General features: G+C 37.2%; 1 protein-coding gene across 12 annotated transcripts in view; it reads left to right on the plus strand.

Moving 5' to 3' along the window:
• Positions 1 to 22,062, plus strand: part of WDPCP (WD repeat containing planar cell polarity effector) — a 519,354-nt gene that overhangs the window by 314,048 nt on the left and 183,244 nt on the right. For all 12 annotated transcript variants that reach the window (XR_011164621.1, XM_069068996.1, XM_069068989.1 and 9 more), the window contains 3 exons: positions 2,651 to 3,260; positions 17,648 to 17,836; positions 21,591 to 21,714. Coding sequence is in view for 11 of the 12 variants with exons in the window: in XM_069068996.1 (XP_068925097.1) it covers positions 2,651 to 3,260; positions 17,648 to 17,836; positions 21,591 to 21,714 (923 nt within the window). In the remaining variant the exon portion in view is untranslated. The remainder of the gene's footprint in view (positions 1 to 2,650; positions 3,261 to 17,647; positions 17,837 to 21,590; positions 21,715 to 22,062) is intronic.

Consider the following 22,062-nt stretch of genomic DNA (forward strand, 5'->3'; position numbering starts at 1 on the left):
AGAGAGAGAGAGAGAGAGAGAGAGAGAGAGAGAGAGAGAGAGAGAGAAGTAGCATGCTTCAGTCTGTATTCAGACAGTATTAGTTCTTTCTTTGAAGGAAAATTGCATGTTTCATTATGAGTCCTTTGGGATTGTCTTGCATCATTGTATCACTGAGAACAGCTAAGTCACCAGTTCTTCATTGTACAATATTGCTATTATTGCATACAATTTTCTCCTGGTTCCTCTCACTTCACTTTGTGTCAGTTCATGTCAGTCTTTTCAAATTTTTCTAAAACAATTCTGCTTGTCATTGCTTATTACACAATAATATTCCATCACAATCATATACTACAGTTTAGAAAAGTAACACCCTTTTAAAAATATGAAAGAAAACCTCCAATGACACAGCCATTCCACTTTTAAATAATGCTTATTATTAGGATGGTTTTCTTATATTGAATCTCCCTGTAATTTCCCAACCATTACTCCCAGAGTATGCAGAAGAAGTCTAACTTATCTTCCACATGACTGCACACCTTTCATATTATTTTGGCCTCTGATAATGAAATATCTGAACAAGGTATTTGTCATTGGAACACATCCATTTCAATAAAGAGATATTTTTGTGCCTACTTTTCCTTTTTAGTTTTGAGTTTTGTTCATTGATGTTTATATGCGTATATATATAAATATACATATGTGTATATATAATGTGTATATGTATGTACTTACATATATGCATGTATGTGATTAAAAGGAATATCCAGTATTCTTAGTATTTTTTTTTTTGCTAAGAGGCAGCATGGTATAGAGGAAAGAGCATTGTACCTCATTTTAGGAAATCTGAGTTCAAATCCACCCCAAATTTAGCTAGCCATGTGACTTTACTAGTTCTTTGCTCCTCAGTTTCCTCCTCTGAAAAATTGGAATAATAATATTTGCACTGTCTGCTTCACAGGGTTATTGAGAGGAAGGTATGTTATAAACCTTAAGTGCTTGGCACATACAAATTATTATTTATTACCTACCTGACATGGTTATTGTAGGAAAAGTTATTCATCAATCTCAAAATGCTACGTAAATGTGAGTTACCATCACATTCTTCCTTTGTTATATTTTTTGTTCTTTCTTGTTTTGAGAACGGTTAGTATTGATGATAGTACTGGTTGAGGATGATTAATATTGATGATAGTATTGATAATACATTCAATTGGTGTTATTTACAGAATGCTTTTACATTATTTTCTTTGATCCATACCAAGCTATGAAATAGGCAGAAAAAGAATTTTTTCCCCAGACAAGGAAACAGACACCAAAAAGAATTAATTTCCTGAGTTACATGTCTGATTCACTCCAAGCCTGCCACCTGGGTCATGTATGTAAGTTTGAGTCCAGTGCTCTTTCCCCTCCCTAGTGCTAACTAGTTTCTTCCTTTTGTTACTAAAGTATTTTTTAAAAATTTCCCTGTGTCACCAATATCATCAGCCTACAATAGTCAGTAGGCCTTAGCCTATAATTTTTTTTCTTTCTTTAAAAACAAATGAATGATTATCTTTGATGACTAACTAAGGTAGAGTCTTTTCCCCAGGGCATTGGCATTCAAGGTGGCAAGCTTCCTTCCTGAGCAATAGGGAGTCTGGAGAGTAAAGGCAGATCATCTTCCTGAGAGTTTCATGCTTTTGTGGTTGGTCCTCCACCTACTTGTGTTATGTGACTTTACCCACTTCCCTTATATGTCTTCTCTAGGGTCATACTACCATGCAACTCTTTTGCTAGGGAAACACCTTCCCTCTCCAGACACCAAAGGGGTGTGGCCAGGTTTCAGGGTGGGGGGACAACAAAATTTAAACCTCTTGAAAGCAAGGACTATGTTTTTTGGATTTCATATCCCTAGTACCTACCACAAAGTAGATACCTAATAACTTTGTTTATTGATTGATGATTGATGGGCCACCCATCTTCTAGCATCCTAAAGCCACCACCACCCTCTCCTACCCCCCAATTTAGTTGTCCTCCATGCTCTTTTCTTGAACTCTTCTCTGTACCATTGCCATCACCAACAGCCCCCAGAAGAAAAAAAATTTCACTGAAGCTTATAGCTTCATATTTACATTGTCCAGATAATGGTATTCTAAACAAACAATCTCTTCCCTACTTATCCCAAATAATCATTAATATTTACATTCACTTGTTTGATAACAAGTATGGTAATGGGAGACAGTGTGGTGCAATAGAAAGAATACTAGCTATTGACTCAGAGAACCTCTGAAGTTTACTACCTATGTGCCTTCAAATTATTTAACTTCCCTGGGTCTATCTTTTTCAAATAGCATTAGAAATTTTGGTGCCATTTCTATTTCTTTTGCCTAAAATAATTCTCATATTTAGACTATTTAGTTATATCTTGCATTTAGTACATAGATATTTGTTGAGGTCTTTTTGTTTTATGCTTTTTGTAAACCTTCCAAAAAAGTTTAAACCAATATTTTTAATGATAAATTCGATTTCTGCTGCTATTTTATTTTTACGTTTAAATTTTGTATTGCTGAGTTCAAATTGGGAAGTGAATGGTTTCTGATAAGATGCTAGCACACTAGTTAATATACAGCACATTATCCAATGAAAGAAGAAAATAAGTGTTTATCTGAATATACTTTTTTTCATACAGGTTCTGAGTTTCATCCGTACAGAATGGAATCTACTTGATGCTAGCTTTAGCACTAATCAGCCTTATCAGGTACACACAGTAGAGCACTCCATCAGTGTAGACAAAGAACCCATGGCTGACAGCTGCATTTATGAGTGTGTTCGGAACAAAATCCACTGTGTAACAGTCACCAGAATACCACTACGATCAAAGGCCATCAGCTGCTGCAGGAATGTTGCTGAAGACAAACTAATTCTAGGCTGTGAAGATTCTTCAATCATTCTCTATGAAGCCCACCGAAGAGTGACTCTGTTGGCTCAGGCTGAAATGTTGCCCACATTCATTAGTTGCCACCCGGGCGGGGCCATCCTACTAGTTGGAAGTTCCCAAGGGGATTTGCAGATTTTTGACATCGCACTATCGCCTATTAAAGTGCAGCTTTTGGCAGAAGACTGCTCACCAAGGAAGACCCTGCAACTTAGTAAACACTTCGATGTCTCCAGTAGCCTAATTCAAATGCAGTGGACAGCTCCTCAGCTTGTTCCTCAGACTCCAAACAATATTGACGTTCATGATCTCTTGTTCCTTAGGTTTGACAGAGGGCCACTAGGTGTACTGCTGTTTAAACTAGGTGAGTAAAAGAAAAGGATAAGTTGTGAGTTAAAGTGTTTCTGTTACTCGTGTTAGAATTAAGGGTATAAGACTATTCCCATAATACATTCACTTTTTGCTCAAATCAGTCTGGGCTTTATTCTTTCTACATGTGGTTTCATTATGAAGATTATTTCATTAATATCCCAACAGGGACTTCAGACATTTATCACAATAATTACATTGATTTGTGTATTGCCATAATCAGAATTCCTGAATGTTCAAAAATGAAATTAATACAGTTCTCAGCAAAGCATCCCAACCAAAAATTTCTTGAATTTTTAAAATAAGTATGAAGTGTATCAATTTAAAAAAAAATCCTTACTGAGAATACTTTGGTATTTTGATAGATCTGTGACCTTATAAATATTAGTTTTTCACCCCTTTATACAGATTGTAAATCATCCATATTTTCTCATCCTGTGTAATTCCTCTCATATCCTCTCAGAAATGCTCAGTAATGGGGCAGCTAGGTGGTGCAATGAATAGAGCACCAGCCCTAGAGTCAGGAGGACCTGAGTTCAAATTCGACCTCAGACACTTAACACAAAAACTAGCCACGTGACCTTGGGCAAGTTACTTAACCCCAATTGCCCTCCAAAAAACAAACAAAAAAAGAGAAATGCTCAGTACTGGAAACCTCAGCTAGATCATTTAACATTTAAGCAACAGCAATAACAATGACTGATATTTACACAGTGATGTAAAGCTTACAAAACATTTCCCATATATTGTCTCATTTGATCCTCATGAAAACTCCATGAAATAGAATATGATAGGTAAATTATCCCCATTTTGCAGGTGAGAAAACTGAGGCTCAGGGAAAAGAAACTTATGTTAAACTGCTAGTGTTGTAGTAGGACTTTGAATTTGGGTCTCCACTGACTCTAAGTCAGGACTCTTTCCCATAGACTTTGAAGGGACCTTAGAGACCTAGTCTTTTTTCATTAAAAAGATGAAGACGTAGGCTCAGAAAGATTGGATGATTTACCCATGATAGTTTATCAAGTCAGTGTTTAGAGCCATGCCCTTTGGCTTCCAATTTAGTACTACGGTGCTGTCAGTGATCAAAGCTGAAGAATACATAATAAAACCCAAAATGAGAGAGATAGATAAGCATAAGAAAAAGGAATAATTATATAGCACCTACTGTGTGCCAGTATTGTACTAAGCACTTTTACAGATATTGTCTCATTTGTGCTATAATTATTATTAGCATTTTACAATAGAGGAAACTGAGGCAAACAAAGGTGAAATTAATTGCCCGGGGTCATATGGCTAGTAAGTATCTGAGTGTAGGTTTGAATTCAGGACTTCTGATCCAAGGCCCAGCACTCTACAAATGGCATGGTTATCATACATGTTATGGTCAGTTGCAAATAGAAAGGAATAGAAAGGAAGTACATTTTTAAATTCTGACAAACTTAGCTCCTCTTTTTACAAATAGTTGTATGAATCTTATTAATTAAATCATTGCAATTCACACAAAAATATAAAATTTCCTAGGAGACAATGACTTAGGCAATATGACAATCATTTTTAGCTCCTGAAATTAAATTAATTTACTTCATCTGACCTTATTAACCTAAAATAATAATATTAGCTAACATTTACATAGCACTTTAAGATTTGCTTATACCTATAGCATCTCATTTGAGCTAAAAGACAATTATCTATTAGTCAACAGATTTATTGTATTGTAGTCGGAGCACTGTTTTTCCAAATAATAGAAAATGTACCTGAATATACTCAAAATGTCGTTGCTGTCCAAGAAGAATGTAGAGAAGGTTAAAAAAAATTGTCAAGTGTCACTTATTTTAAGATAAATAATCCAGCCCCACTTTGCCCAACAACAGGTTTTACAGTTGTATATCTCCACATTCAACACAAAGTGGATGTTTGATGTTTTACATGTTGTCTGTTATAAAAAAATATATATATACATCATCTAAATGACCCAGTTAACTATTAAGCAAAAGGCTCCCTGCCCAGTATACCTAGCTTTTCTTCAGTCCTCCCTTGTGGGACTACTCACAGCAGCTTTCCAGAAAGCCCAGCTCTCCCTGCCTATCTCTAGCACATTTATGTTCTTACTAAAGCAAACAAGCTCTCAGTGCAGGGATTTAGAGGCCTTCCTGCTAATTGCCGGCTTGTAGACTTAATTGGACTATCTCCCTGGGCACTATTCCTAAATCAATTAGGCAATGAGTTGGCTGTCACCTCTTTTTCCCAAGAAGGTCTCTTGAAAGCCTAACATCCAAGAAAAACCAGGCCTCCCAGATGGGAAGATGGTGACCTCTCCAATTGAAATATATCATTTTAAATTTGTTTTCCTATCATTATGAATTTTGTAGGCTGGGGAAATGTTCCTATCTTGCAGCATCTTTGAAAGGTCAAATTATGCAGTACTGCATTGATAGTTATCTTTCTCTTTTGCCAGTTTTCATGCATTAATAAGGTTAATAACGACTATGCTGTGATTAGTCATTTTTTTCTTTCTCAGAATAGTGAATGCATCAGATCTAACACCTAACATCTTTTTTTCTCCATAAAAAGTTACACTGAAATAAAACTAAAGACTAAACATTTATTAGCATCTGCTCTAGTTGCAGCTCATGCGTGCTTTTCTTGTACTAACCTATTTCTAAATCTGGGCATTCATGTGGATTTTTCATGTATAAATTAAGTCATTGCAAACAAAAACAGGTAGTTGCATGTACACTTTACTCAGGGCATATTTATGAGGTTGGGTTGTTTTTTTTTCAGGTGTTCATTGTGCAAACCTTTGGAAAATTTGACAGTAAAGGTGCAGCCTACAATTTAGCTGTGATTGACCAGAATTTTTTTTCAGTCATTAATATAGTAGAGCCAGGTGGTAATTAAGCCAGGACTTTTTGATTTTGAATCCATAGGTCAGTTGATTTCACCGTAGAGAAAAATTCAATTTCATTGCTACAGACCACTCCCCTTAAAGCTGACCAGACATCTCATATTTATTGAGGCACAAGTGTGAATGATGCCCTTGGTAAAATTTTATCATTGTTACTGGAAGAAAAAAAAAGTAGCCGAAGAATATGTGCTATTCACAAAGAGTCAACCGCATTGTCTTTATGTATGAAGGGAAGCATAATGTATTATTTAACATCATTAAGCCTTCAGAATCCCTTCAGCTAACAATTATAACTGTCTTCATCATCCTGAAAAAGAGGGACCTTCAGAGATCATCTTGTTCAACACAAGGCAGAATTAGGAAACTGCTTTCTAGTAAAACTTTGGCCACATTAATCCCTTACTTGAAGACTTCCAAAGATGGATAACTCACGAACCCCAAGGGGGATGACCCATCCTATTTTGAACAGTGTTAGTTGTTAAGAACTTTGCCCAGTATCTGTCCGTTTCTCATCTTACCTTTTGAGACCAAGCAAGCTTGACTTCTCTTCCACATAACAGCCTGTCACAAACTTGGAGATAGCTATACTATCCCCTCTTAATTTTCACATTAAACATTCCATATTCCTTTAATAGATCCTCACATGACTTGGATTTGAATCCCCTCACCCTCTGATCAGTCCTCTTTATGTAATCGAGCATACCTGTGACCTGGTGAAACTTGGTTTCACTGGTTCAGTCCAAGTCCCCAGAATGTATGTATGCTATGCTGTAACTAACCTGAAGACCTGGCAGCTCCACCTTCCCAGCTGCCATTACATTTTGGCACAGTTAGTGTTGTTTCTTGGCTCCCTGCCCCTCATTTAATCAATCATTCATTAAACATTTATTAAGCACCTATTATGTGTAAGCCACTATGCTAAATGCAGCCCTCTTCATTCCTTCTTTTTAGGCAGTTCACAGAATACCCTCATTTCAATGATCCACACCATGGTGTCCCAGTGCCTTCCCTCACTGGTGATTGAGGTGTCCTAAATTAGTACTACGTCAGCTATTGGCCTAAAAACTCTATATGAGTAAGTCACTGAGTGGCTTGGGGTCCATGACCTGAGCAGGAATCATGTACATCCCACTCTGCATCCACGCTACTTACCATATGCCATCTGGGGAGGTAGGGACAATGGAGTCCCCACACCTATAGGTATTCCCTGTTGGTATCAATTCCTTTCCTATGAATGCTACCCATGGGTGGCAGTGTTGCTCTTTGGGATCAACTCCTTCCCCTTTTGTCCCTGCAGTATCAATGCACTTTTTAAAATGTGGCTCTTGGGTGAGAATATGAGGTCCGTTCAACAAACAGTGTATAGGGGGGCTGTCACATCCCTCACCACTGTACATCAGTGAGCTCTCATTAGGTTTTCTTGCTGCCTTATCTTAATTTAGCTCATCTATAGAGTCCACCAAAATCTACAATTACTTTTCACATGTTCTATCATCTAATCATGTCCCTCTCATCCTATATATGTATAATTGAGTTTTAAAGACCCAATTAGAGACATCTATATGGCACAGAGGATAGAGTGGTGGGCCTGCAGTCAGAACCTGAGTTCAAATCTAGTCTCAGACATTTATTAGCTGTGTAATCCTGGGCAAATCGCTTAGCCTCTATTTGCCTCCATTTCCTCAACTGTAAAATGATAATAATAATACCACCTACCTCCAAGGCTTGTTGTGAGGACCAAAAGATAACATTTGCCAAGTTTTTGGTATAGTGCCTGCCAAGTAGTAGGTACTGTATAAAATACTCATTCCCTTTCCCCTCTCCCCCAGCCCAAATGTAAGACTTCTCATTTATCCCTTTCTCATATCATCCTATTGAAATATAACATGGCAGAGTATAGAGAGCTGGCTTTGAAGTCAGGAAAACCTGAGTTCAAGCCCGTCATCTGACAAATACCAACTGTATGACCTTGGGTTATACCGCTCAGTCTGTAAGGCAGTTCTTTAAGACCAGAAGAGACAGAGAAGGTCCTTAGCTGAATCAGCAGAGAAAGTTTACTCACCAAGAGCTCCCTGCACTAATGAAATCATGGGTCCATCTCCAAGATGTTCACCTGTCCTAAATTTTATTTCATTTGATGAAACCTCTAGTTGTAGTCTGCCAAAACCTTTTTGAATCTCAGTTCTTTCATTCAATATAAAAGCTGTCCTTTCCAGTGTTGAATCATGGACAGCTACACAGAGCAGAGAGTGATTAAGAAACAATAGTATGGGGTAGACAGGTGGTGCCATGGATAGAGCACCAGCCCTGGAATCAAGAGGACCTGAGTTCAAATTTGATGTCAAATACTTACTAGCTGTGTGACGCTGGGCAAGTCACTTAACCCTGATTGCCCAAAAAGAAAAAAAAAGAAACAATAGTAGCTATAATGAAAAGACTGAAATGAGCTCTGTAAAGCTTTAAGTTATCTATAAGTATGATATTTTATTAACTATCTTTATTAGCACAGCTGATTTCTAAGTGGCAACACATAAAAATTAAGACAAATACTTAACACTTTATTTTCTTTTATACATTCTATAACAATTTCCTTTGAGATTTGCTTGTTTTTAATATGTCCATTGGTTATGATGATGTTTTATCTTAGAACAAAAAAATATCTTAAAGGGTATTTCCTTTAATATCAATTAGCACTGATACCTATATATGGTTAATTTCTCTAGAATACTCCAGAATCTTGGGTAGACATCTATGGAGAATTTATTAAGAGGAATTAGAGAAGAATCACACAGGACAAGCATGAATGGGCCATATTGTGCATGGTTAGGGGGAGCACCCCAATGATGAGAGCTACACAAGTATAGTACATCACTTGCAAAAGATGATGTAATAAAAACAGCAGCCTAGTTATATGAATTGTATTCTCCTTAAGAGTAGCTGGGTTAGAAAAGGGCTGTGGGTCCAAATGATCAAATTAAACAACAAACCTGGGAAACTTAGAAGAGTTTTCTGCTAAGAAATTGGTCTCAAGGAGACCCTTGAAGGGAGCTATGAAGTACATGACAGAGAGGTGAAAAGAGAGAACTTTCCACAGATGATATAAAGCTTGTCCAAAGTCAAGAAGGGTGATGATGGGATATCACTTACAGAGACTAGCAAATGGTCCAGTTTGACCAAACAACATATTTGATAAATATCTATTGACACCGGAACAACTAGGCACATGAATTAATACGATTTTAAAAGCAATAATTTTACTATAATTTCTATCTGTGCTAATACACTTTACATACAAATAAATATAATCAAATAGTATAATTTTATTTTGAATAAAACATTTCCATCCTTCTAACTATTTTTTTTTTTGCCTTGTGAATAAAAATAAATATGCACTCTGTTGAAATGTGGTCCTTCAAAGTACTCTTAAATTCTGGTCCTTATGAAGATACTATGCTACATTATAGGGGTTCAAAGATAAAATATAGCATATACTTCCCTTCAAAAAATTTAGACTCATATGAAGAGAAAGGAACTGTACACAAATAGATATAACATGAGAGCGAATGTGACAGAGACAAATTGGATGATTTAGACAAAATGCTCTGAATTTGAGGAAAATTTGAGGACAGACTTGCTCAGTGGGGGCAAGGAGAAACTTCATGGAGAAGGTAGCACATGATCTGGACCTTGAAGAACATAACAGCTATAGAGGAAAATTGAGAGGGGAGGGTTTTCCAGGCTTTAGAGATCTTTGTAAATGCCTGGAAGAGGAAGAGTACAAGACAAGATCAGGGAACAGCTAGTTCATTGATTTTTCTCTACTAAAGTGTTAATTGTTGTTATCATTACTGGAGAAGATATATAAGATATTTTAACAAAATTAGGGTCACTTTGTGTCACATGGATTCCAATAAGTTTGCAATTAAAAGGGAGATTTACTGACAAGATTTATATTTCTGCTAAATTAATCATAGGCATATGAGACAACCACAGAATATAAACATCCATCCTGTAAGAGTATAAGATTCCACCATGATGTCAACCACTAAGGACAATCTACCTAACCTCATTTCTTAATGGTTAACAAACTGCTCCCCGTCAACCCCTCCTCATTCCCATGATTCTAAACCCCTGGTGGTCATCATTCCAGTCCTGTTCCCTGTATACCAGTGCCTGATTATTTATTTCTATCCCTTTCAACTCCCTACCACAATATCTCATGCTAAAGCTATACCCCCCCTTCCATTGTATTCTCTGGAATACCTGCTTCGTGGGCCCCAAATTTGCTTTCATCTTAACTCTTTCCCTTTATTAACCCTTCCATCTTGTGGCTCTCACAGAGACCTGGCTCGCTCCTGGTGACACAGGCACTCTGGCCTCCCTTTCTAGCACTGGCCAAACTTTCACTGATTCCCTCTGACTCAATGGTGGGGCGGGGGGGGGGGGGGGGTGCATGGGGGCAGGGGAGAGTTCACTTCATCCACATCTGCCACCATATCAAAATTTGTGTAACTGCCTTCCTCCAAGACACATTTTTTTTTCAGTTACTGCATTCATTGCCCGTCTCACAATCTTTCCCTCCTCATCAACTCCACATAGAAGGAGACTTAAATATGCCTATTTATACTCCCTGAAACATGCTAACCTCACAGTTCCTCAGCTTATTCATTCCTCATGACCTCCACCCCATCTTAGCCCCAAATGAATATGATCATGCCGTCATTCACAAACACACCACTTCTGTGGTCACGAACCCTGAAATTTCCTAATCTCATCACACTCGATTGTCAATCTACCTCTGCCTCTCTATTATCAAACCCTGTTCTTTATACATGCTGTGACCTTCTGTCCCTTGACCCCTCAGTTCTCTCCTAGGCCACTGCACTTATACTAGCTATACTCTCCTCCTTTCTCCATCTTTATCCAAGTTCAACTCTCCACTTTGCTCTCTTGAGTAGCCCAGTGGATAGAATACTGGACCTGGAATCAGGAAGACCTGAGTACAAATCTGGCCTCAAACACTAGTGGTGTGATCCTGGCCAAGTCACTTAACCTCTAATTGCCTCAGTTTCCTCTACTCTAAAATGGGGATAATAGCACCTATCTCCATGAGGATTAAATGAGATAACATTTGTAAAAAAACACGTAGCATGATGCCCGGCATATAGTGGACCTATGTAAAAGCTTCTTCTTTTCCCCTTTCCCCTTGAGCCCCTTACACTTATTGTATAGCCAATCTTGACATACCAAGTTTCAGCCTTTGATCACTCCCATCATCTTCTGCCTTTACTCCTACAATATGCTGCTGAATGAAGATGGAGAAAATAATGAAACCATGTGAACTAAAAATACTGTAAATTTATATTACATATCTTCAACTGGGCCCTCAGTACTACAAGTCAATCCTTTTTCATCTCCCTAATTTATTCAAGAGTTCAAATACAACCCCTGACACTTACTAGCTGTGTGACCCTGGTCAAGTCACTTAACTCTGCCTCAGTTTCCTCAACTGTAAAATGAGCTGGAGAAGGAAATTACAAACTACTCAGTACCCTTGCCAAGAAAACCCCAAACGGGGTCACAAAGAGTCGGACATGACTGAAAGAACTCAACAACAACAATAATTTATTCATACAAAATGCCAGGCTGGATGAATCAAAGCCAGAATTAAGGGTGCCAGGAGAAATATCAACAATCTCAGATATGCAGATGATACCAATCTGATGGCAGAAGGTGAAGAAGAATTAAGAAGCCTCTTGATGAGGGTGAAAGAGGAGAGTGTAAAAGCTGGCTTGGAGCTTAATATTAACAAAAAGAAGATCATGGCATCTGTTCCTATTACTTCCTGGCAAATAGAGGGAGAAGAAATGGAAGCAGTGTCAGATTTTATATTCTTGGGCTCAAAGATCATTGCAGATGGTGACTGCACCCATGAAATTAAAAGACGCTTGCTCCTTGGAAGGAAAGCTATGGCAAATCTGGATAGCATACTAAAAAGCAGAGACATCACCTTGCTGACAAAGGTCCATATAGTCAAAGCTATGGTTATTCTAGTAGTAATGTATGGCTGTGAGAGTTGTACTATAAAAGGGCTGGGGAACCTGTGACCTTGAAGCCACATGTGGCCTATGTCCTTGGGTGTGACCTTTAGACTGAATCCAAGTTTTACAGAACAAATCCTTGTATTAAGGGAATTTGTTCTGAGAAATTTGGATTCCAGCAAAAGGCCACACTTGAGGACCTAGAGAGTCACATGTGGCCTCAAGGTTGCAGGTTTCCCACCCCTGCACTATAAGGAAAATTAAGTACAAAAGAAGCAACACTTTCAAATTATGGTGCTGGAGAAGATTTTTGAAAATTCCTTGGAAAGCAAGGAGATCAAATCAAAAATACTTAAAGAAATTAACTGGCCATTCATTGGAAGGAAAATTACTGAAGCGAAGCTTAAATACTTTGGCCACATAATGAGAAGACAGGACTCACTGGAAAAGACTCTAATGCAGGGAAAGATTGAAGATAAAAGGAGAAGGTGATAGCAGAGGATGAAATGAATAGATAGTGTCATTAAAGCAATGAACATAAGCTTGGACAGATTTCAGTAGATAACAGAGGACAGAAGGATGTGGCATGCTATGGTTCATGGGGACAAGAAGAGTGAGACATAATTGAACGACTAAATAACAACCAAATGTATTCATTAGCCCATTCAATTCAATGGCACTCCCAACCCTTGTCATCTCTCCCCAAAGCTCTCATGGCTCCCCATCTCAGCACCTTCTTAACTGAAAAACTTGAGTCATATTTTACTGAAAAAATGGAGGCTATTTGCTGAGAGCTCCCTCTTCACCCTTCATCCTTACCTCACTTTGCCCACGTGGCTTTTGCCACTAACTCCTTTTTCCAATATCTCACATGATGAGGGGCTCTTCTCCTTGCCAGGGCAAACTGCTCTGCATGTACAAGTTATCCCATCCTATTCCATCTTCTCTAATGGATTGCCCTATTATCCCCACTCTCTGACTTATCTTCAATCTCTCTCTGTCTACTGGCCACTTCCCTATAGCCTCCAAACATACCCATGTCTCCTCCATCACCAAAAAACCCTCACTTGTTCCATACAATACCAGCTATTATGCCATATCTGTCCTCTCTTTTGTGGTCAAACTTTTTGAAAAGGTTAACTACAATAGGTGCCTCCACTTCCTTTCCTTTCACTGTCTTCTTAATTCTCTGCAATCTAGCTTTCTACCTCATCATACAACTGATGTGTTCCTCACAGCTACCAATGATCTCTTAATTGCAAAATCTAATGGAATTTTCTCAATTTTCATCCTTTTTGGTCTCTTTACCACCTTTATACTGTTAATCACCTTCTCCTTGATATTCTCTTCTCTTTAGGCTTTCATGAAATACTTTCTTCTTGTTCTCCTTCTACCTATCTTACTATTACTTCTTAGTCTCCTTGCCATATATTTCATCCAGTTTATACCTATTGTGAGTCTCATAAGGCTCTGTCCTGAGCTCTCTTCTCTTTGCCCCCTATAAAGTTTCACTTGGTGAGCTCATCAATTCCTATGGATTCAATTATCATCTCTATGCTCATGATTTTTATCTACTCCTCACCTCTCTACTGATCTCCAGTCTCATCTCCAAATGCCTATTGGACATCTCCAACTGGATATCCTGTAGACATCTTAAACTCAACATATCAAAAACTGAACACATCATTTTCCCCCTCAAATTCTCCCTTCTTCCTAGCTTCCCTATCACTGTTGAGGGCACCACAATTTTTCCTGTTACCCACATTTGCAACCTAGATGTTATCCTTGACTCCTCACTCTCTGTCCCCATATCCAATCTATTGCCAAGACCTGTCAATTTTACCTTCATAAGATCTCTTGAATTTGCCTCCTTCTTTCCTCTTACATAGCCTCTACCCTGATATAGGTCATTCCTAATTATCTTTCACTTGAACTATGAATTCATCTTCCTGCCACAAGTCTCTTTATTCCTGTTTATCCTACATTTAGATAGTCAAAGTGATATTCCTAAACCACAGATCTGACCATGTCATCCTTTCTAGTCAGAAAACTCCAATGGCTCTGTATTGCCTCCAGGATCAAATATAAAACCCTTTGAGGGGGCAGAGTAACTTGCTACAAAGATTTTTTCCCATTTACTTTCTTCTCTTCTAACTTTAGCTTCATTGGTTTTGTTTGTGCAATAACTTTCTAATTTTATGTAATCAAAAGTGTCTGTTTTCCCTCCTATGATTTTCTCTATCCCTTGTTTGGTCATGAACTTTTTTGTCATCCATTAATCTAACAAGTGATTTTTTTTCCTTGCTTCTCTAATTTGTCCATTATGTTAGACTTTATAAGTTCATCTTTGCCAATTTGATGGATGTGAGGTGAAAGCTCAGTGTTTTGTGTTTTAATACTCATTTATTTTATTAATTATTACTCATGTGGAGCTGTCTTTCATTTAGTTAAGAGTTTGTAGTTCTTCTTTTGAGCACTTTCCATGTCTTTAAAAAAAAAACTGTGTTTGCTAATGAGTTTCCTGTGCATCTATATCAGCCTCTTTCAGCCGATCCCTTTTTTTCTTCCTTGTTGGCATCATTGCTGTTTGATGTGTTATTTATTGGTGACATGTTTTGCAAATGTTATAAAATATATCTCAGTTGAATGGAAAAAGTGATATGTAAGCAAAATGCCTTGTGAAATTTGAAAAAAAATAGGCCGTGTGGGAAAAGCCATTGAAGGACTACTATAGTAGAAAATGCATGATCCAAACTAAATGTAAGAAACCTCTTTTATTTGGACCCCAATAGTTCAATTCAGTTCAAGAAACATTTATTAAGTATGTGCAATGTGAAGAAAATTGTGCTAGTTACTAAGAGTACAAAGACAAAAAAAAACCAGTCCCTACCATTAAAACTAGAAGCATTTCAGTGGTGAAGTGGATAGAGTGCCAGAAGACTCCTTTTCCTGAGTCCAAAGTTGGCCTCAGACACTTACTAGCTGTATGACCCTGGGTAAGTCACTTAACCCTGTTTGCCTCAGTTTCCTCATCAGTAAAATGAGCTGGTGAAGGAAATGGCAAACCACTCCAGTATCCTTGCCAAGAAAACTCCAAGTGAGGTCACGAAGTCAGACACAACTGAAATGACTGAACATCAAATACCTTTAACATTTAAAAAACCCACCTGTGGCATTTCTCTCATTCTTCATGGTCTTTTGCATAATACTAGCAGCACCTTAACAATCATATTAACAGTTTTTTTCCTATTACCTGGCATACAGTTTAGTCCTTAGGTCTTCAAAAGACTCTTCAGGATGCAGATAGCATCGTGTCTGAATTACTTGAGACAAGCAATAATTTTGACATGGTTCCATTTTGTGAATAGTCATGTATGTGCCTCTGCAAGAGTAGGCTGACTCAGAGTGTCTAACTTTAGCCAGATGAAACTGAACTTATCTATTTTCCCCACAGTTAATTAGTTCTCTGTCAATTGAGTAATGGGGGGTCATGATAGACCTACATTTTTAATTGCTCTCTTATGTTGTATTTTTAATTCTTTGGTTTTTAAGAATGGATATTTCTTCAAGGAAGTATGCAAAAGTCATAACTCTTTAAAGAGTATACTTCAATAACTGTAAGAGATATCACAAAAGCTGTTGGCATAGAAATCAAGAGTTTCAAGGATTATTCAAGTCTACATTGAAACCAAATAAGGTACATCAAAGTACAAAGGAAAGTACAGTTGAAGAGTTAAAATGAAACTAAAAACTGACAAATTACTTTGAAAAACAGCCTAATTATATTCCAAAATAAGCAAAGATTTTCAGAGGGAACAAGCAGGTGGTGTGGTTGTTATTGACTCCTTTACAATAAGGTTTGAAGTTGGAAGAACAGTGAAAAGACCAGTTTTTTTTTCCTTAAAAGGCTACTAACCACTTCTTTCAAGAAACAACAACTTATTATGGTCAAGAAATACAAAAATTAGAGTACTAAAGATTGGGAAATCATTGTTTATACTGAAGAAACTTGCTTTTTTTCTACTTAAGGGTGTATCAAAACTACTGTCAGAAGTTCAGAAGAGCATGTAATATAGTATCTCCATTAGACTTTAAAATATGCACCCAAAATGTTTGGGCAATTTTTTATTTCCAGTAGGTCTGGAGGTATTAGTGATGTATAATAAATGTATTGATATGCTGAAAAATATAATTGCCTTAGAATTATGGAAATTCCCAAGTAGAGATTGAATATTGTATGCAGCATGGCCTTACTCTATGCCACAAATTGTGGAAGGTTAAGAAAGTTATCCGAGATGGAGATAGACATGCTTCATTACCCTTGGAATTTGCCTGATTAAAACTCCACTGAAAACTGATGGGCCATAATCAAGAAAAGATTTGGGGGGAAAATGGACTATTTATAAAAAATATGCTGTCCAATGTGATACAAATATGGTTTCATGATGAATTAAAAGTGTCAATGTTTTGTGAACTCAGGGCTGAATTGTATAAAATAAGTGATTACAACTAAAGGATATGGTGCATATTAAAAGTTTTAAAGACATAAAAAATTATAAGGCTTATTGTATAAGGTAATATATTTAGTTATTTTACTTTGTCCCAATTAATTTGAACACTTTTGTAAGTACTCTTTTACTGTCTTCTTATTTATCTTAGGTTTCAAGTTGCTATCAGATATTTTTGTTTTGTTCTTTCCAGCCCCAAAATAATGCTCCTCAGTAGAGAAACAGAAACCAAAAGAGTTGAATTTTTCTGCCTTCTCTGTGCACAATTATCACTCTCCTATCCAGTACAAGTACCAATCCTTTTTCCTCTTTTATCCTAAGTTGGTTTATCAGGTTCCTATGCATCCATACTGGTTTCTTTAAGATGACTCCCCATCTTTCATCATGGGAATTAAAATCAGTTTCCATATATTTGAGAGAATTAGCAAAAGCATGTACTTTGTACCAAACTATTTTATGGAAAAGTATAGCCACGATGTCTGTCAAAATAGGCATTATGCTGAAAATTTCATATGACTTTGGAACAATATCATCCCTAAAGCTAATTTTAAAAAAGAACAGCAAGTGTACTAATTAAGTGTTGGGGAGATTTTTATCACTAAGAAATTAGAAAGAAGCTTTGATTGGGAATACTTATCAATAAATTATGGTAATTAACTCTCTTTGGGGTCACCATTACTGTCCTATGATACTCTGATATTTTATTACATTATGTTTTGTTTTTAGCAATTAATTGGTTAATTGTATAGCTTAGAAGACATGAAAGTGATTAGTAAATTGCTAGAATAAAATGCTTTTCTTTATGGAAATTATCTTAGTCCATAGAGTAAAACACTTTTAGTAGCAAATTGACCAGGTTTTTAAAATGCAGTGGCTGTCATTATTTCCTACTTTTTCCCACACCTGGTTTTAAATTTTTCTGTTGCAGGAATCTTCACAAAAGGACAACTGAGTCTCGTAGACCTCATCCATCAATATATTCGTTATGATGAGATCCGTGAAGCAATAAGCGTCCTAAGCAGCATGAACTGGAATACTATGGGTCATCAATGTTACATGAGTATGAGTGCTATAGTAAACCATCTTCTTAGACAACGGCTATCACCAGAGAGAGAAGGTCAGAGTTAAACTGTAATTCTTTAGTGCATCGTGTCTATGAAACAATTTCATCCTTTTTGTTGATGGTGGGGTTTTTTTTTTTTAGGTTTTTGGAGGCAGTTAGGGTTAAGTGATTTGCTTACACAGCTAGTAAGTCTCTGAGGCCAGGTTTGGAATTAGGTCCTCCTGGCTCAGGGCCAGCACTCTATCCGCTGCAACAGCTAACTGTCCCATCCTATTTCTTTTGTTTTATGAGAATTACTTAATTGAAGATTCAAAAAGAATCTTCTAGTTTATTATGAACTTTAAAACTCACCAACAAACAAGAGCCTTGTTTATGAAACTGTCAACTTATTACAGTTTGATTTTTAGATGTATATTAAATTTAATGGTTGTAACATAGTAGCCCTGTCTATTTCCCCATCTGAAATATATATGTGTGTATATGTAAATTTTAATCAATTATTTTTTCTTTGATCCTCACAAGAACGTCAATAAGTAAAGCAAGCAATTCTAAGGCTCATTGAGGTTACAATATTTACTAAACATTGTATAGCTGCAGAAATGAGTCTCAAACCCAGCCCATCTGATTTTGGGTGCAACATTCTTTCCATAATCCTATGATCCTAGAATCATAGATATCAAGCTAGGTGGGCACTTAGAGGTCATTTCACCTGGCTTCTTCATTTTAAAGATGAAGAGCAGAGATCCAGGCAACCAGCTGGTACAGTGGATGATAGAGCTCTGGACCTGGCTTCAGACCCAAGTTTAAATCTAGCCTCAGTCATTTCCTAGCTATGTGGCCCTGGACAAGTCTCTTAACCTGCCTAACCTCTTAACCTCATCTACCTGCCTCAGTTTCCTCATCTATAAAATTCGAATAATAATAGAATCTTCCCTCCAGAGTTATTGTGAGGATTAAATGAGATAATATTTGTAAAGCATTTTGCAAACCTCAAAGCACTTTATAAATGCTATTATTATGGGCAATAATTAAGTGCCATACCCAAAGTTACACAGATAATAAGCAGCAAAATCAGTATTTAATCCACTTTCTCTGACTCCAGGTCTAACATGCTTTCCATCATACTGTGTTCAATGCTTCCTCCTTTGTTGTTAATTTACTCAATTAATGTCAAATATACAGTTGCTTTTAAAAAAATATATAAAGACTACTTTTATAATAATCAGTTGAGTCATTTGAAACCAGAAGAAGGGAAGTGATTTACCCAAGTTGGTACAGGTTTTAAATGCATTAGCTAAGATAAGAAGAAACCAGGTCCTCTACTTCTGAATGTGGTATCTTTCCCATTACACAGGAATTGCCTCCATATCACAGAAAGTGCTCATTTAATCCTTTGGCATATAATCTTGAAGTGTTTCTAGATACTCCCATGACTGGCTCAATGTTGTTCCATTTTCCACTCATAGAAAGGTTGGACCTTCTTGAAGGGTAAAGGGGGCATTCATCTGCTATCATGAAGGGGGCCTTACCTGTAGTAAACTTAGAGACCCAAAAGAAAGTGGCAACAACCCACTGCCCTGGTTAGTCTACACCATGGGCATTTGCTCAACTTGCTCTGTGGCAGTGATCCAACCAATTCGGACTACTTCCAATATTTCTCTCCACTTAAAAAGAATATGTTAGCAGCTAATGAATAATAGTTCTCATTTACATGGTACCACATAGTTAGACAAAGCTTTCCTCAAAACCACCCTGTGAGGTAGGTAGTGTTGGGACTGTTATCCCTGTTTGAGAGATGAGGAAATGGAGGCTTAGGTGAAATTACTTACTCAAGCTCACACAGCTAATAAAAGCCGGTAGGAACCTTTGAGTTCCTCTCGTACAACCCCTTAATTTTATAGATAAAGAAACAGAGAATCTGAGAGATTAAGGGATTTGTCAATCAGCCAGTAAGTGCCGGGCCTGAGCTTTGAACCCAGGGCGCTTTCCCTTCTATTTTGCTGCCAGTTATGAATATAATATTTTTGATATCAGCAGGTGGGCACACTCTAGGATCAGATGTATACCATCAAGTGGTGAAGTTCCCAAAGATGTTTGCTGTTATATGGTCCTCTCATAGCCAGGCTCCAAACTTAGTTTGAGGAGGAAGGCTTAGCCTTCAGGAGGAAGAACAAAGAATGACACTAGTCTGTGCATGTAAATTTCAGGGGATTTACTAATATGCAATATAAGGATAAGGATATCTTAAAAATATAAAACTTATATGAAACTGAAATACAGAAAATATGCATATTATGAGTAGATGGTTATGTTGTTGTCCCCCCCCCCCACTCCCCACCACCCATGGATCTGACAGACACATTTCTAAAAAATTCAGAATTCTTTTCAGCCAAGATTTATTCCATATCTAACCAATTTGCCATGGCAATGTTTTCCTTTTATTAAGGAACCCCAGCGAGCCCTTTTATTTATAATAATGTTATAGTTATCTTTGAGATCTTCCTTTCTGCCTTCAGTATCAAGCTGGGCTATCTAATGAATCTATAACTGTGCTGTGGTTACTTGTATTCCTTGTAGGATGGAACATTTCAAATGCACAAAACATATTATCAAGAAAACAAGCAATGGAAAGAGGATCCAGCTTGTTTTTGCAATCACATTGCAATATTCCATTTTAATCTAAATTGACTGCTGCTTTGAAAGAAAATACCCTTCAAATTCAGCTTATCTTACACTCTAAAAGTGAGATAATGAGAAACTTAATTTACCAACAGTTTGGCCAAGTACATAGCAATGCTTTCAGATCTGACAAACGAAAACCTTCATAATTGTACCTATATTTTCACTAAATGCTAAAACAAATCATTCCAGTTCATGGAAGAATCATGGCTTTGACCTTTCTTTGTGGTGTAGTGACTGACCTTCTAGTTCTTCACTGTCCATCTCTCCTGCCACCCACCACTACCTTGGCTTCAACTTCAATTCAATTTAATAAACATTTATTAGATACCTGCTACGTAGCAGGCACTGGGCATACAAAAAGAAGCCAAAGACAGTCCCTGCCCTCAAGGAGCTTACAATCTAATTGAGTTTCTCCAAGACCCATAAAAATCTGGCCACAGAAACTTCATTCTCACTAAAGTATAAATGACTGATAGCAACCTAAATAAATGAACTGGAAGAATGTTAACATTTTAATAGAGTCTGGAACTATAGACTAAAAGAATAGAATGTTCTAGTTACATTTCTGGCTTTTGTCAACAGATCATATGGGCAGGACTTGATGCCCTTGAAATCACATTGTATAAGCCATATGCCTACACCTAGTCTGCCTACACATAATTGTGGTGCTAGGTCTAATACTTGTATTCATTTGTTCACTTAAGCATTAGTGCACAATGTACTGATTCCACTCCCCTGTCAGGAAAGGGAATTTTTCCTCCCTTTGGTTAAAGAGAGCAAATGTCAAGTTTGTGAGTTGATTTTACTGGAAAAACTTGTTCAAACTGTGTTACTTTGATGAGTCACTGTTTTAATTACCCATTTGCGGTGAGAGGTTGGTTCATTATAGATTTCTTCACTTTTGACAGCTTTTTGTTGATCAGAGTCATTGTCAGCTTAGCCTTAAGTGAAAGTTTATACACAGGTTTGTTTTTGTACCAGCTGTCATATTTTAATTTCATCTTTCCTGCAACAAGCTCATATTTCATCTAAGTCGGCAAAACCTGACTGACTGCAAACATGAGTGCTTGCTTGTAATTGAAGCAGCTTCCCTTGTCTCAGTGCTGTCTCTGTTTGAACTCCACAGCACAGCTTGAGGCAAGCCTTGGATCCTTCTATGCTCCAACAAGACCCCTCTCCGATACAACTATATTGGAATATAGAGACCCAATCAGCAAATACGCAAGGAGGTTCTTCCACCACTTGCTCAGGTGATCGATTGACGGTTTTCACTTTGATTAGTTTCAAAATTAATTGCATAGTTCAGTGGTCTTAATTAAAGTATTCTTTAATATCATTACCTGTTTTTTTTTCTTTTTATCAGTCCACTCTGGGAAGAAAAAGCACCTACCTTCCCCAATCATGGTTTTACTTAATTGGTTCTTGTTTTCTCTTTAAGCATTATAATGGAGCATTGTGGAAGGCCCTTCCCTCTCTGATACCTTTGAATATGTCACTTCTTCTCTTTTCTTATGTGAAAAGGATGATCACATGTGTGGTCAATTTTTAATTTAACTTAGTTGTATTTCTAGCACAAAGGAAACTTGAGAGTTTTAAAG

Source organism: Petaurus breviceps, unplaced genomic scaffold, assembly GCF_028583685.1.
Source record: "Petaurus breviceps papuanus isolate PSGF00001 unplaced genomic scaffold, PetGlider_PUasm1.0 90775, whole genome shotgun sequence".
Classification (NCBI taxonomy): Eukaryota; Metazoa; Chordata; class Mammalia; order Diprotodontia; family Petauridae; genus Petaurus; species Petaurus breviceps.